This window comes from Dermacentor andersoni, chromosome 4 (assembly GCF_023375885.2).
Source record: "Dermacentor andersoni chromosome 4, qqDerAnde1_hic_scaffold, whole genome shotgun sequence".
In the NCBI taxonomy this organism is placed as follows: domain Eukaryota; kingdom Metazoa; phylum Arthropoda; class Arachnida; order Ixodida; family Ixodidae; genus Dermacentor; species Dermacentor andersoni.
This window is the reverse complement of record NC_092817.1, coordinates 1884432-1899651: the sequence shown is the minus strand read 5'-3', so window position 1 is coordinate 1899651 and position 15220 is coordinate 1884432. Positions and strand designations below refer to the sequence as shown.

At 43.6% G+C, this 15220-nt stretch overlaps 1 protein-coding gene across 2 annotated transcripts in view; it reads right to left on the bottom strand.

Moving 5' to 3' along the window:
• The window catches only part of LOC126535907 (CD9 antigen-like), a 200529-nt gene extending 192717 nt beyond the window's left edge, over positions 1 to 7812 (bottom strand). For both annotated transcript variants that reach the window (XR_008613553.1, XM_055073314.1), the window contains exon 1: positions 7762 to 7812. Coding sequence is in view for 1 of the 2 variants with exons in the window: in XM_055073314.1 (XP_054929289.1) it covers positions 7762 to 7799 (38 nt within the window). In the remaining variant the exon portion in view is untranslated. The remainder of the gene's footprint in view (positions 1 to 7761) is intronic.
• Positions 7813 to 15220: the final 7408 nt, after the last annotated feature.

Genomic DNA, 15220 nt, shown 5'->3' with positions numbered 1-15220 from the left:
AAGTCACTTTAATGGCCCTCATGATACCTTATAAAATCTTTTATTTGGCCATTGTAGCAAGACTGTACAGTGTGAAGCAGTAAGAACAGGGTACGTTAACTTCTAATTAAAAGGTTTATTGTGAAAATGCAGTGATCTATAAAGGTTACCACAAAGTAGTACAGCAATAAAACCTGATAAAGACTAGCGCTTGATGAAACCAAACATAAAAGCAGGAAAGGGAGAAAATACATATAGATATAGAAGTCCAGGGAAAAAGAACATTGTGATCACCAAGTGTGCATGTGGCTACCTTCCAGGAAACTCATTTTTTCCCAATGGCATGGAACTGGAAGAATGTGCTTGCATCAGCAAGCTGTCAGTCTGTCTATTGGAATAACAACAGTGTTTCTTGAAAGGTGCTGGCATGCAGGATTGGCATTTGTAATGATTTTTTCCTGCACTTGGAATTTTTCTCTATTTTCTTTCTGTAGCATTTTTATTTATGTTTGGCTGCATCAAGCACCAATTTTTATCTATCCTTCAAAGATGTATTTCTTTTTCTGGGGAAATCTGTTGCGCTTTAGTTAATAATGAATACACACAAACTCATCTAGTTTTCAGTTATTATGTCGGGCTTATAAGCCCGCTTGTGTCCTGGAATATCTGCATGGCTATGTATCCTGTAATTTAATTTCTGGACATGTGCTCGCAAGTCGCGTGTCAATCTCCTGATTTTCCTGACAATCTTGTATGATGTGCTGGCCCAGACAGTTTCTGGTGAATCCATGCAGGGTGTTGTACAGGGTGTAATCTGCACTACAAGTGCTGCTTTGAATGCTTTCATTTCAGTTTTTACAGGTGTAGGAAGACCTGGAGTGGTACTCACTTATATGGGGTTTAGTTTTATGTAGTGTCATTCTACTGTTACACTGCTATTGCCAGATCAGTGTACTATATGTGCCTTATGTTTGCTTGCATCTTCATGATTAGCAACCTCCTCTGTGTGTTTGGCAGTTGCATATAGTCTCCTGGCCTAATTTTTGCCCCCATATTTCACGATATGGGCCTGTTGTGTTTCAAGTTCAGGTACTCCCGAGGTTGTGTTTCTGAAGGGAGCGGTAGTCATCTTTGCATCTCATATGCTAGTTGGCATAGTATGTTGGGACGAGGTTCTGAGCTCTTGAGACAAAGAATTTTGCTGCAGGCTGCAACTCTACTCTGTCTAGGTGCTTGTTCGTTAGCTCTTTCTCATAGAGGTCTTCAAGCATGGTAAAGTTGGAAAGACCTATTATTACTACCTGATGCCTGTATTCGATCAGTTGTCTTTTTTGTGTGCTGCTGGTAATTCATACCGTACTATACCTTGGACACAAGCACAGCATCTATGATTTTCCATAGTATCCACTCGTACACCCCCATTATTTCGAGATTATTCTTTTCACCAGGTGTGGAAGTTGCGTCCAGGCATTGCATAATTGTTTCACCCACGTGCTGGCTCTGCCGTCATGGGCTTACACTAGCTGAGGATTTGTAGATGTTGACTTGCAGGCATATTTGTCCAGCTATGTGGATCACAATGTGTAATCTGGGGCAGTTCTTGATTCTAGTCTTTTTTTTTTTCCGCCGTCGATATGAGCTGACTTATCAGAAAGCGAGAGGCCAGACTGGCCAAGAAAGTCTGCAGTGTTGTTGAGGGCTTGTTGCATCATTCTTGATTTCTGTATAAGATAGCTTTCCCACAGACTGTAATACACCATAGGCTGTAGTGTTTCTTGTAGTATGCCCGCGTTGTTGGTGTGTGTGGGCCAAATGTACCTCCAACTCTCACCTGGAATTTTCTGTCTTTCAGAAATTTACTGTTTAAGTGCTCTACCAGAAATGTTTTTGCTCATCGTTCTTATTAGAGTAGCATGAGGTACTGCTGTTAAAAGCCTCTTCACTCTCTTCATTCCTTCATAAGCGGTATTACACAATGTCCTGCAATAAAGTTTCTGCTGCTTATGGCCCACTCATATCTGCCAGAAGGGACAACTCTTGAAAAAGGTTTTCTTTGTGCTATGTGTGCGACGTAGCATGAGCATTCATGCATTGACATTTATACATCTGTAGAACCAGCTTCCTACTTGCTATACCTGATCGTGCTTATTTGTGCAGTGCTGTTGAACAATACATATTGATCCAATGAATATTTACACACTCGAATTATCACGAAAGATGGTTGTTTTACAATTCTGCCCTTTGCTTTCTATTGGTGCATAAGCATGCCCCCCTATGCAATAGTATTTTGAAGTGTAAGGGTTCAGTGAAAGGTGATGAACTAAATCTAAGTGCAAGAGCTTTTTTTTTTTTTCACCTATGACTCCCATCAAAATACGACTTCCATGGCTGGCAAATCAACCCCTCGTCTAACGATATGTCTGTCTATAATTTTTTTTCTTGCCTGTGTGTAAGTAAAGTTTGGAATAAGTTTGTCACTGCAAACAAGCCCAGTTTGTGGTCTTTTATTGAATAAACCACATGTTGTGTATAGTTGAAATGCAGAAATTTGTTCTAAAATCCTCGGGTGATATATGTTCTTGCAAGTAGCATGGTAGTTCATTACTTATAAAGATAGTAATCGCAGCGGATATCGTTACATGGGTTTACACACCAATATATGTGATCACAAACTTATTAGAAACTTACTAGAAACATGTAAGGCATGAATGTTTCTGCACACTTGATCAGCTGTGAACGTGCAAGAACTGCTTCTACTGGCTGACTTCACTGCACAGTTTTGATTTACTTTTCTTCAGCGTGTCGTTTTATACTGTTTTATCCCCACAAGAACAGGCCGTTTGCCTGGTTTTCGCATTGTTGCACGAGTTCTACATGATTGTGCAGGAGGGTACGTTGTCACTGTGCCACTATAGCAAGCAATTTACTTAATCTACTAGCTGTACAGTTAATTACTTGCAGAGCAAGTGTTCATACAGATGCAGTAAGGATACAAAGTCCGCAACATAGTCAATGTTTATTGGTTTCTGTGCAAGGAAAAAAAATTCTCCAGAGAAGAGGTGCAACTTAACGCGCATGTAATATTTTATTCAAGCCACGGATTTAATGCTATCGTAGCAAATTCATTACGACAGCTTACACTTTTGCTCTGTCAAATTTAATAAGAGGCAAGATAAGCTTTCAAGATGCATCGGGAAATTCATGCTTGAAAACCGACAAGAAAATGCAACTGAACGGTACCGCGTTCAGCGCAACGTTGAAACTTCGGGTACTTTGCTGTCTTGTCATTTGCCCTTACCGAGGTTGAAATAATTCAAGCTGCTCCGTAGGCGCGATTTTTGCATGCTACTCAACAAAAGAAAATTGTGACGACCTCGTCGTCTGCTGGGGATCGAACACCTCCTAGCACTGACAACTCACAAAGGCGTACGAAGCAAACGTGAAAATGCACTTTATTTGCTGCGTACCGTGTCGACAAATGTACATAAATGGGAGAATCGAATATGCGGTACAAGTTTTTTATTCTCCCTTCGCGTACGTACCGAATTCGACAATCCACGTCTCCGCGCATTGCACTTGTCGTGCCAGAAGCCATTTTCCAAAACAAACCGGCGAAATAGCTCCGTTGACAGCTCTCCGCGCAATTTCGACGGAAAATCGCAGCGATCGGTGCGACGGTGCGACTGTGCGACCAACCGGTTGGTCGCAGCCGAAAATCGGGGGGTCGGCACTGCGACTGCGATTTTCATCGCAAACGACGGAAATCGCACTTCCGGTGCGACGAAAATCGCATCATGTGAAACAGGCTTTAAAAGCCATGCACGTCCGCGTCAACAGTGATGCTGTAAGCTATTAGCCCCAGTAAAATTTCAAGTGAAAAGGTCTAGGAAAGTAAAGACAAACCGCAAATGATGTGGGTGACAAGGCTCTGGTAATGGCACTTTAGGTGAGGGGGGGGGGGGGGGGGGGGGCTTCGGCATCGCCCGGTGGAGCTCAGCCACCCCCCCCACCCGAAAAACTCTGTAGGGGGCTTTGGCCCCTCCACCCTCCCCCCCCCTTTAGTCGGCGCCTATGGCTGTGTCGTTTCGTGTGAGAAATACATCAACGGCCTCTTGGGAATTCTAGAATACTGTTGAATTTTTGGGGGAGTTTCTAAAGACTCGCTTTAGTCTGAATTATATAATTACTACTTCCCGCAAATATATTTCTGCTCCACTAAACGGTTCCCCTTCACGAGCACCTCGATGAGAAATCACGTGATCCAGATGTCCGAACCAGGGCTCGTAGCTTTGAAAAGGGGATATTTCACGCCGCGGTCGAAAAAATTTCGTTTGTATCCGCGTGCTAAAAGAGTTGATCACAGTTTTGCAGATTGTTGGGATGCCGTCTTCTTGTGGATATTTGAATATCGCACTATTACGGAATTTATTTCCTACTTTTGAAGATTATCTGTGATCGACCATACGTAAACGTTTGTTACTTGACCTGCATAGCCACTGACATGCATGCTGATGCACCGTAGAATACTCGGTTGTTCTTTCGAGAATATGCTGCGTAGGTTCGCAGTGTGTATACACCTAAAGAATGTCTGCGCTATCACTCAATAACAGCGCTAAGCAGTTAGTGCGAGATTCGCGCTTCGCAGAAACTGAGAACAGTGTCACTGTTCGCGTGTTTAGGATACGAGTAATACTGTTGCCGACAGGGATGAAACTGTGTATCGCGTAAGAGTTGCCCTTGACAAAATGGCGTTTCTTGGTGTGGCACTTCTATGCCCTTATGCTGCACCGATGGCGCAACATAGGTGTATATGACAATGATGCACACGCGCATAGACGATGCATCAAGTATCAGCTGTTTGGTGGATAGCGTCAAGAGAGCGTCACTGACAAATAACGTCGCAATGACTAAGCCACATCGACTTTCGCGTAGAACAGCTCAGTGCCGATTCACAGCCGAGAGTCTGACAAAGCAGCGCTGAAATTTGCAGGGGAAAAGCAGTTTGCTCAAAACTTGCAGGTTGCACTGCATGATTTCACTTTGGCGTAAGAAGCTGTTGAAAAAGTTTTGGCCTCCAAGTTCAATAATTGGTCGCCGGAACACTGAAAAGCAACAAATCTTTAACATGGCAACTGCTTCATCAACAACCGCGCAAACGGTGTTTTACACAAACAATGAATTCCAAAAATGTCCTAGGCCTGCGCGCCACATGCAGCACAGTCACAGCGAAAGCCGGAGGAGCGGCTACATAGGAGCTCCAATTTCTGCACCACGCACTACAGGTCTTCGCGGCGTATTTCACGAGAACGATCTGTCCGCCCGGCGTCGTCGGCGAGCTGCGGCTGCTCTCTGCACAGCGGTCTGCTGAGCCCGATGTTGCCCGGTTGCAACCGCGCACGCAGCTCTACGAATCGTTTCTTCAGGTTCGTACCTTACGAGGAGGCGCCATAACGTGTACCGAAGACACAGGTATACAGACTACGTGGCGCACATGTTGCATCGCTTTATCCGTGGCACGTTACGTTGCTGTTAATGATGGTGATGATAATGATGGCATCGCCTTCGAAACGGGATGGTGGCAAATCGTCACCTAGCCTACTACATCTAGCTACAGGCAGCATGCAACTGGTACATGTCGGGACACCTTGTGGAGTATAATGCAACTGCAATGCAAAGTTTGGACGTATCGACGTATAACATGCGGCGCGCATGTTAAATGGCATACGATGGTAATGATGCTGATGCTGATTTAATGGCATTCTCTTTGAAATAGGACGGCCGAAAACAGCCACCTAACCAGCTTGACTTACTAGATAGGTAATTTGTATTTTTGTATGTGACTTCTGCAACGTAACTATATTTTCACTGCCTCCCGCAAAACAAATTGCCACTGCACTCATAGACGCATTGTTTCCTGTTCCGTATTATCGTGCGCCTTATTTGGAATGTCATTACCTAGACGTACTTAAGCGTGTCCGTCGAATTATCATTCCTGCAGGGATGACTTTAAGTTACATTCGGCAACCCTTCCTCCCAACACCTAGCTAGTAAAAAGGGGCTGTTTATTGCTGTGGTAAACTAACTGCCGCCTGTGTCCACATGCTGAAACGATTGATTACTGTTTTGCAGATTGTAGGGATGCATTTGACCCACAACATGTTCATATTACTTGGCCTACACAGCCTTTTGCGCAGTAAAATGTGTGACAGGCATGCTGAACCACCGCGAAGCACTCGGTGATTTTTTCAGGAATCTGTTGCCTACGTTCGTAGTGAGTATGCTGCACAAGAAACAGCGCCGGACTGGATGCCTTTATTGGACGCTTGCACGTACTTGCCTGACTTTTGAATGTGTCTTCAGTCGCCTTAACTTTCTGTAGCGCTTTGTTTTTCTTATTTGTTGAATAGTATCTTCCCATGTAACAAAGAAGCTGGCGTGGCTCAGTGGTAGAGTAGCTGACTCCCACGCTGAGGGTTCAATCCCGGCGGTGACTGGGACTATTTTTTTTTTCCGACTCCCGGCGATAGCTGCTGCGGACACCGGCGGCGACCATGGCCACCCGAAACGGCTGTTGGAATGAGCGCATCGGTGTAAAGGAACTTTGTATTTAAAGGCTCAAGAGTCATACTGCCGGCACGTCGGGTCGGTAGGTGCTCGACATCGGTTGCTCTGCTTTATGACGGAAAAAGAAAACATGACACTTGCACTCAAATTTCCAAAACGTTTTACACTAACCACAAGTCACCCTCACAAGTATAACGCACAAAAGAAGATAAAAAAAAAGCGTGCGCCAAGATTTTCTTAACAAATCTTTAAATTATAGAAGGTTGAGTGGACCACCTCAAATAAAACAAAATTATTATAAGTCCTTGGCCAAATAGCTGCAAACATATACATTGGAACTAATCAAGCGTAGTCTACTTAGACATGAGGTGTCTGAGACTGATAACTACTGTGCATGTATATGGCATTCCATAACCTGCCGGGGTGGCGTCATGGCCAATCCCGGCCTCGGCGGCCGCGTTTTCGTGCGAGTGCAATGCAAAAACGCCCGTATAGCGTGCGTTGGGTGCACGTTAAAGAACCCCAACTGGTCAACATTAATCCGTAGTCCCTCACTATGGCGTGTCTCATACTCAAAGCATAGTTTTGGCACGTGAAGCACCATATTTTAGTGAAATTTCATTCCATAGCATGAATTATTATACCATACAGAAAGAAGAACTTGTGTACGTCAAAGATGCAGTCACAGATTATTGATCTGAACAGCACTTCTCTTTCTCTAGTATCAAACAATCAGAGTAATTTAAGTACTACTTGACATGCATCGTCTTTTTCGTAATTCTGCTCTAAACTAATAGATTATTCTTTGGTTACACCCCTCCCTTCGTTCAACCAACAATGCTGGCTTCTTGGCTATTCCCCCACAGCAGATCGGCGCTTAAGGAACCCGCAAGCAATCAGAGACAAGATGCTTGTCTTTAATGTGGAATGATGCTGCTTTAATAGTAAATGGGTAAATGAGTCGAAGGAATTGTTGTGTACTGGCCTGCATGGGTTGCGCTATCAGTGTGGCACACAAAAAAACAAGCGGCAGTGCTCTAGCAACTAACATTCTGTTTGCCTCGCCGTGTCCTTGTCTTAGAAAGCGCAACCCATACCAGTATGAAGTACCAACTGGCCCAAAAAACGGCGAAATCGCTGTGACCTGCAGCACTTTTCCTCTAACGTATACGCACACAACATGAGAGCCGAGAAGGAGACCTTCGTCAAATGCCCTACCTGTCGGTCTGAGACGTCCTCTCCGCTCGATGAGGCATCTCCCTTCGCGGTCGCCGTGTGCACTGGCTCTCACGCAGAGGCGGCGCCATGTGAGCGCTCGCTCGTCGGCACAATGCATCCACGTTTCCGGTTCTCTTTTGTCGCCGCTTCCGGGCCCACTTCCGGCGCGGGCAGGTGCGCTGCCCTATCAACGACGCACGCGAGGTGGAAGAGCTCAATCGTTCCAGAAGCTTGAAAGTTTAGCCACCCTCTCAGAATAGTTCAGTTCACTTCTGTGGACAGTGACGCTGTGGACAGCGGGCTCGAGACGGGGCGTCCACCGACCGTCTACTTGACAGCAGGGCAAATGAAGACTGCTTACAAGGGTGTCAAGTCGAAGAACACAAGAGATAATAAAGATGCACACTTAGAATCGTAGGAGAAGAAGGCCCATCTAAACAAAGAGCCAATAAATATATAAAAAGTAACATCTGTAGAAATAGCAAACACATATGAAATGCGGGAGGACAAATATATATGCATAGTAAGTTGTTAAGCAAGTTCGGGAGCTGGAAACGCAGAATCTTATCACCATATTTTGTGCGAATGCGTGCAATGTCCCTAGTCTCATGAAAACGAGTGTCTCGAATATTTCTGCTTGGTTGAGACAGCATATACTCTCAAGAAATTTTTTTTCTTATCTCTGTTTGATAACGCTTTCTTAGAGTATGTTGATAAAATTCAGGCAGTGGCAATGATTTAAGTTCCCTGAACAGTGGTGCGGAATGAGTCACATATGGAACATTCATTATCGATCTAACACCCTTCTTTTGTATTATGTGTAATTGACTAATGTTTGATAAAGTGGTCGTACCTCAGACTAAATAACAATAACTGACTGCTGACATAAAGAGGGAATTATGAATAAGCAGCCTTACGCTTCTAGGGAGGCAATGTCTCAGTTTAGAAAGCACTCCCTGATACTCGAAATATTCTACCACCTATTGTGTCCATCTGGAGATTCCAAGACATGTGCTGTTCAAAGACTACACCCAAACATTTAACAGCAGGTACTATTTCTATGACGAAGTTTTCAAGTTGCAATTGATAGTGCAAATAGATTTTGCGGTTTCTTGGTCGGAAAATGACAGCTTTTGTTTTAGTTGCATTCACGATAACGGAACTTTCAGTGTTTATTCAGTTTACCCAACATGTTCGAAGGAGCATTGAGTAGGGGGGGGGGGGGGGGGGGTTACAGAAAAATGACAAATATTTAACGCAAAAAAACGGAACTACATTGTAAGAGAAACAAATAAGTTTGTACATTAGAAAAAGGAACACTGGTAAACATTGGAAAAAATACATACAAATTCAAGGGAATACAATGGAAAACAAAGTCCAAAACCATACAAAGGCGAATACAATACAAAGTCGTACAACATAGTCAAGCGAACAGGTGAAGTTCCAAATGTTCACGAAATTTGGCAGGATCTTTTATTGAGACGATATTATTTGGAAGGCTATTCCATAGTGCGATGGCGCGCGGTATTGCAGAGTTATTGAATGACTGTGTGCGGCCACAAATGCGCCTGAAACTGATATGATTATGAAGTCGAGTAGATGTGCGAGAAAGAGGTTCAATCGACAAGCGGCTGGACCATGAGTTATAGTAGAATTTATGAAAGAGGCATAGGAGAGCAACAGAGCGGCAGGAATCCAAGTCCGGCAGGGGAACATCGCGTTTAATTTGGGTAATGCTAGATTGATGACTGTAGTTAGAAGTTATAAAGTGGGCAGCACGATTTTGGATGGATTCCAATTTATCTATTAGGTATTGTTGATGAGGAGACCAGATCGATGAAGCCTATTTAAGTTGAGGGCGTACAAAAGTTTGGTAGGCCTGTTGACGGATGGTAGATGGCGAGAGGTGCAGATGACGTAAAAACCGTAATGTTCTGTTAGCCTTAGCGCACATCTTCTCGATGTGAAAGCTCCAGGCTAGGTAAGTACAAAAATAAACGCCAAGATATTACAACGCCAAGAGTTAAAGCCGAGTCAACAAGTAACAAGAATTACCCAAATAGTTTGCAGTACATGGGCGGCAGGCGGAAAGAAAGTTCCTTTCTCGCCCCTACAACCGCCGATGAAATAGAATGGGCAGCACATGTAATGAGGAGGGTAGGCATGGGCAGGACATGTAATGAGGAGGGAAAATAACCGATGGTCATTAAGGGTTACGGACTGGATTCCAATGGAAGGGAAGCGTAGCAGGGGGCGGCAGAAATTTAGGGGGGTGGATGAGATTAAGAAGTTTGCAGGGACAACATGGCCACAATTAGTACATGACCGGGGTAGTTGGAGAAGTATGGGAGAGGCCTTTGCCCTGCAGTAGGCGTAACCAGGATGATGATGATGATGATGATGATGATGATGATGATACTTGTTGTAAACAAAAATTACTCATTGAAAAAATTGGCGAGGTTCTCATTTGAAATTATCCAAACATAAATGCAGAGTGCTTTCAGATCGTTTCTGTCATTCACCTTGCGGCTTAGGAACTCATTTATTCGCTTCCGAGCTAGACCACTCTTTTTCATTACCTCAGAGTTGAATAACTTCTATAGATATCACCTGCTCTCATGTTGTAAAAGGCTGGTGACCTTATTACGTTGAGATTTGAAGCTTTTCAGGGTAACCTCACACTTGCTGTTTATGAAAAAATTGTATAATTTATTTCACTTGCGTATTTCTTTCAGACATTTCTTCGTTATCCATGGCTTTTGCCCTTACGCGAACGCTTCAAAGTCTTGAGTGGGAAGCATTGATCATAAACAACACTAAATATCTCTAAAAAACAATCGTGGGCAAGTTCAGGTTCACTGATACGATAAAACGTTTAACCAGTCAGCCACTAATAGCTGATTACGAAAACAAGCCAGACTTCTGATGTCAGTACCTCTTACGGTAACTAAATTCAGGTGACGTGTCTGGTTAACAGTCGTTAAGCTTAGTTAGTAAAAATATAGAAAGGTAGTCACTGATCTCGGTGCTTACTATCCATGACAGGAGACATGAATCGTCAATGTTACTAATAAACAGGTTTATTACTGTTGAAGAGCCATTTGAAATGGGCGTGGGTGCTTTCATTAGATTTGAAATACCGTTTACTTCTAGGGTTTTGCTTAATTCCTTCTGATTGTAGAACATTTCAGAAGGTCTATATTCATGTCTCCTGCCAGAAACAACCTATAGCCATTATAATAGGACCAGCTCAGGTAGTTGTCCAAGAAGGAAAGAAAATGCGGGACACTACCTGCTGGAGGCCGATACAACACTCAACACACAGGATCATTGCACTGGACAGTCAATACCTCATGATCGTTTGTGATACATGTACATGATTCGACTAAAAAGCAGGTTATTCCGTGCTTAGCCAACAACATCACACCGCCTCCTAACCGGGAAGGACGATTTACAAAGTAGGACGTATACCCTGGCGGCCGAAGAACATCGCAGTTATCTTGATACCAAGTTTCAGTGATCATGACAACGTCCGGCTCAAAGCCAGAAGCAGCCATCAAAGCAAGAATTTCGTCCTATTTATTTCGGGCCGACTGAGCGTTCGGGTGAATAAAGGAAAAGTTGAAGCATGACTTATCGCAGGAAATGGCAACTTCACTCGATGTGAAATAAGCCATCGTGCGTCCTAAACTACAATAACATAATGCGCCTGATAATGCTCAGTCTATTTCTTCCAGATTGCTGACGTGGACAACGCGCAGCGTGTGGGAGGAGTCAATCCTTTTTGCAAAAATGCTTCCGTTTTTGGTCCAGACAAAGCGCCATTTCTTTTCTTTCTTCATGGCGGCAGTCATTTCTAGCAGTTTTGTCCGTTCAGGGCACAAGTGCTCATTTACGAAAAAGGATGACGCTGGTGTAAGACCAATGTCAGTGGTAGAAAGGCGTACTTTCCTTGCTTTTGCGAGGACTTCATCACGTTTAGCACGGCTGAAGAACTGGATGACAATGTTAGACTCATTTGCCTTTCTTGTCGGCACGCTATGACGGATTTCTATGTCATTTTTAGCAATTGGTTCATTTATAGATATTCCAAAATTTTCTAGGATTTCAGCAGCGTTTTCGGAATCAGACTCTGAAATGCCTTTAAATTGAAGGTTCCTGTTTGTCGAGTATTGCACTAGCTGCGATATCTTCTGCTCACTTTCTTGCACTCGTCTCTTGAGCGTATCGCATTCAGATGTGTGAGAGGCATTTTCAGCGCGAATATCCTCATTTTCCTTTCGTATGGCATTCAGCTTAGTTGCCATTTCATCAAATTTTTCGCAAAAAAATTCTAAGCTCTTTTTTATGTCTCTGTGCTCCGTTCTAAACTCTCTCTCTAGAGAAGCTCGCATTTCTTTTTAGGTCCTGCCGTACGTCTTTGTGAGCTTTAGCCAGCTTAAAATTCATATCGAACAATGCAGGGAAAGGAAACACTCCTCGGCAGCAGCAGTGGCCGCAACAGTGAAGGCAGTAATGAAGGCAATATATTCCAAATCAGTTTCCAACCTGCAACCTGACTGCTCGGTGACAGTGCACAGGGAACGCGGACTTAATATTTTTTCTGGTGCACTGTAGTCCCTGGCCCGGTTAAACTGCTGTGAAGGGCCGATTCGTCCAGTAAAGACGGCTGCTATCTCATCATCTTCGGTCGTCGTTCGAGTGGCTATCGGGCGCATGCGTGGTCCACAGAGAGGTTGGCTACGACGGCGGCGCCACACCAGCGTTCTTAAGGAGGACGACAGCCAGCTGCGACTACAGTTCGGCGACAGTGCACAGGGAACACGGACCTAACCTTTTTCCTGTTACATTGCAGGTGAGGCTACTTGCTATCCACAAACAACTTTACTATACTTGCACTGTTTACGAACACATTGTGCGTCTTGAGTGTCGCCCTTGTTTCCCTTTGACCGAGAGCCTACTGCGCGCTGTCCTTGTATCCTTACCCTACTTGTCTTAGTTGCCCGCTTTCGACCTAGTTATGACTAAGTACGCCAAAGGTTTCTGTAAGGCCCGTGATGACTTGAAGCGCGAACTTCGAGTTGACCTCAGGGCTTTGAAAGAAAGTGTGAAATTCTGCACTGACGCTGTAAATGATATTAGGAAAGAGTTGAAGGAACTGCGAAAAGAATTTCAAGGGTTAGTGAAAAGAAATGAAGAACTTACAGCCGAGAACCGCAAATTGAGAAACAGAGTCGAAGAGCTGGAACAGCATCAGAGACCTAACAATGTGGAAATCAAGGGTGCGCCAACAGAAGAAGATGCTACAGAGGTCGTTAAAAAATTGGCGTCTTCTTGGGTGAGCCAATCGTTGACACAAATACTGACGTCTGTCATCGCGTCCCTGTACACAACTCAGAGGAGCAAAAACAAGTGGTTCGTTTGGTCCAGCGTACCAAGCAAAATGCAATCCTGCAAGAAAGCAAAAAAAAAAACAAAGTATAACTACGAAAGACCTTGACTACGGAGCAGAAGCTTCTCCGGTATACGTGAATGAACATTTGACCATTTTAAACAAAAGGCCTCTGGGGGCTGCGATCGCCAAGAAAAAGTCTGCAGGGTGGAAGTTCATGTGGTGCTCTGTAGGGAAAATTCTTGCTCGAGAAGACAAGGGCTCCGATGCGATCAGGATTGCTAAACATTCTAATCTGGAGAACATAAAGATAATGGTGCACCTTTTGGATACACTTCAGAAAAAAGATGGCAGGTCAGAATGTTTTCCAGTACTACGATTGCCGAACTTTTAACCAAAGCACAGGTTAAATAAAAGACAATTTTTAGTTATACGCAAATGCCATATATTACCCATGCTCCACAAAGGTCATCGCGTATTTTTCATTCTAAAGTAGTCCAGTCATACTTTGCCCGCACTAAAATCTTTCAGAAAACATTTTTCCCCTTACGAGCGAAGAATGGAATCATTTACAGGAATGTGTTTTTGATGCACATCTTATGTTTCATTTGAAGAGATGTTGAAAAAGCATCTTTTATAAGTCTTTTCCTCCTTGGGCAGCATTGCTGCCTGCAGTATTGTGTAAATAAAATAAATAGATATAAACATGCGAAGCATAAAAAACAAAGTGAACAGTCTTGAAATACTTCTTCAGTCTCTAAACATTAGGTTTACTTAAATAGTATTAACAGAAACTTGGCTAACACACACAGACACAGTACCACACCTTCCTGGTTACAAGTGCGTAAGCCTTAATAAGGATATAAAAAGGAGCAGTGGCATAGGACTTTCTATAAAAGAAAGCATAGAGTGTGGAGTGCTGAGCGACCTGACTAGATGCGATCAAGATATTGAAAGCCTGTTTGTCAAATTGTCGAACGTCACTGTAGGCGCGATCTACAAACCACACGCAGGCAAACCGATGGAATTCATCGACTTCATCGACAATGCTCTTTGCACTTTACAGACTGTAACAAAATCATTTATGCTTCTTGCTCACGTCAATATAGACACCAGATCAGATAGCTCACGTGCAAGAGACTTTCATGACATACTAGAGTCCTATGCCTGTTCTAATTTGATATCACTGCCAACCAGGGTCACAGTAGATACTGCCACGTGCCTTGATGTGTGCGTCACAAACATAAATGATACAAATGTTACGGCCGGTGTTCTTAGATACGAGATCAGCGATTTTTTGCCAGTGTTCTGCTTGGGCTTTCCTTCTGAAAAAAAATGATGTTTTTCCTCAAGAAAAAATTTTGTATCGAGCAATAGCTGACAAAACCTTGTGTGACGTCTCATAACTATATAGCAGAAGAGAACTGGGCGGATGTGTTCAAGCAGCGCAGCGCCACACTGGCTTATCAGGTGTTTTTGATGACAATCTTGATGACAGTTCTTGATGACAAAACACCTGGCATACCAGGTGTTTTTGATGAAATTTCAGCATTGCTACGATTTGGCCTTTCCACTCCGAGAAAGTGTCCAGAAAAGCAAACGGACTAGAAAAGCATGGGTTAATAGTGAGCTGTACACAAGAATAAAAGAGAAAAACCGAAATTTTCAACAGTTTCTTAAAACCCGAGACCCATGCGTACTGAATGAATTCAAACAACTGAGAAACAAATTGAACTCGTATCTAAAATACGCAAAGACCAGTTATTTCCTAACCAAATTCCAGAACGTTCAATATGACAGCAGAAAGACATGGGAGCTACTAAACAACATATTAGCAAGAAACCAAGCTGGCTGTGGGGTGAAGGAAACCTGCATTGACAATGTGCTTCTAACTGGGAACAATTTAGCAGAAGCAATGAACCGGCACTTCGTCAAAGTAGGTGTTTATTCAGCACGGCATGGCACTTCCAGTGGCTGCGTACGTTTGAATAGCTTGGTGAAGTCAACCATGCTTGCTCCTACAACGTCTCATGAAACTGAAAAAAATAAGTGGAAATCTAAACAACC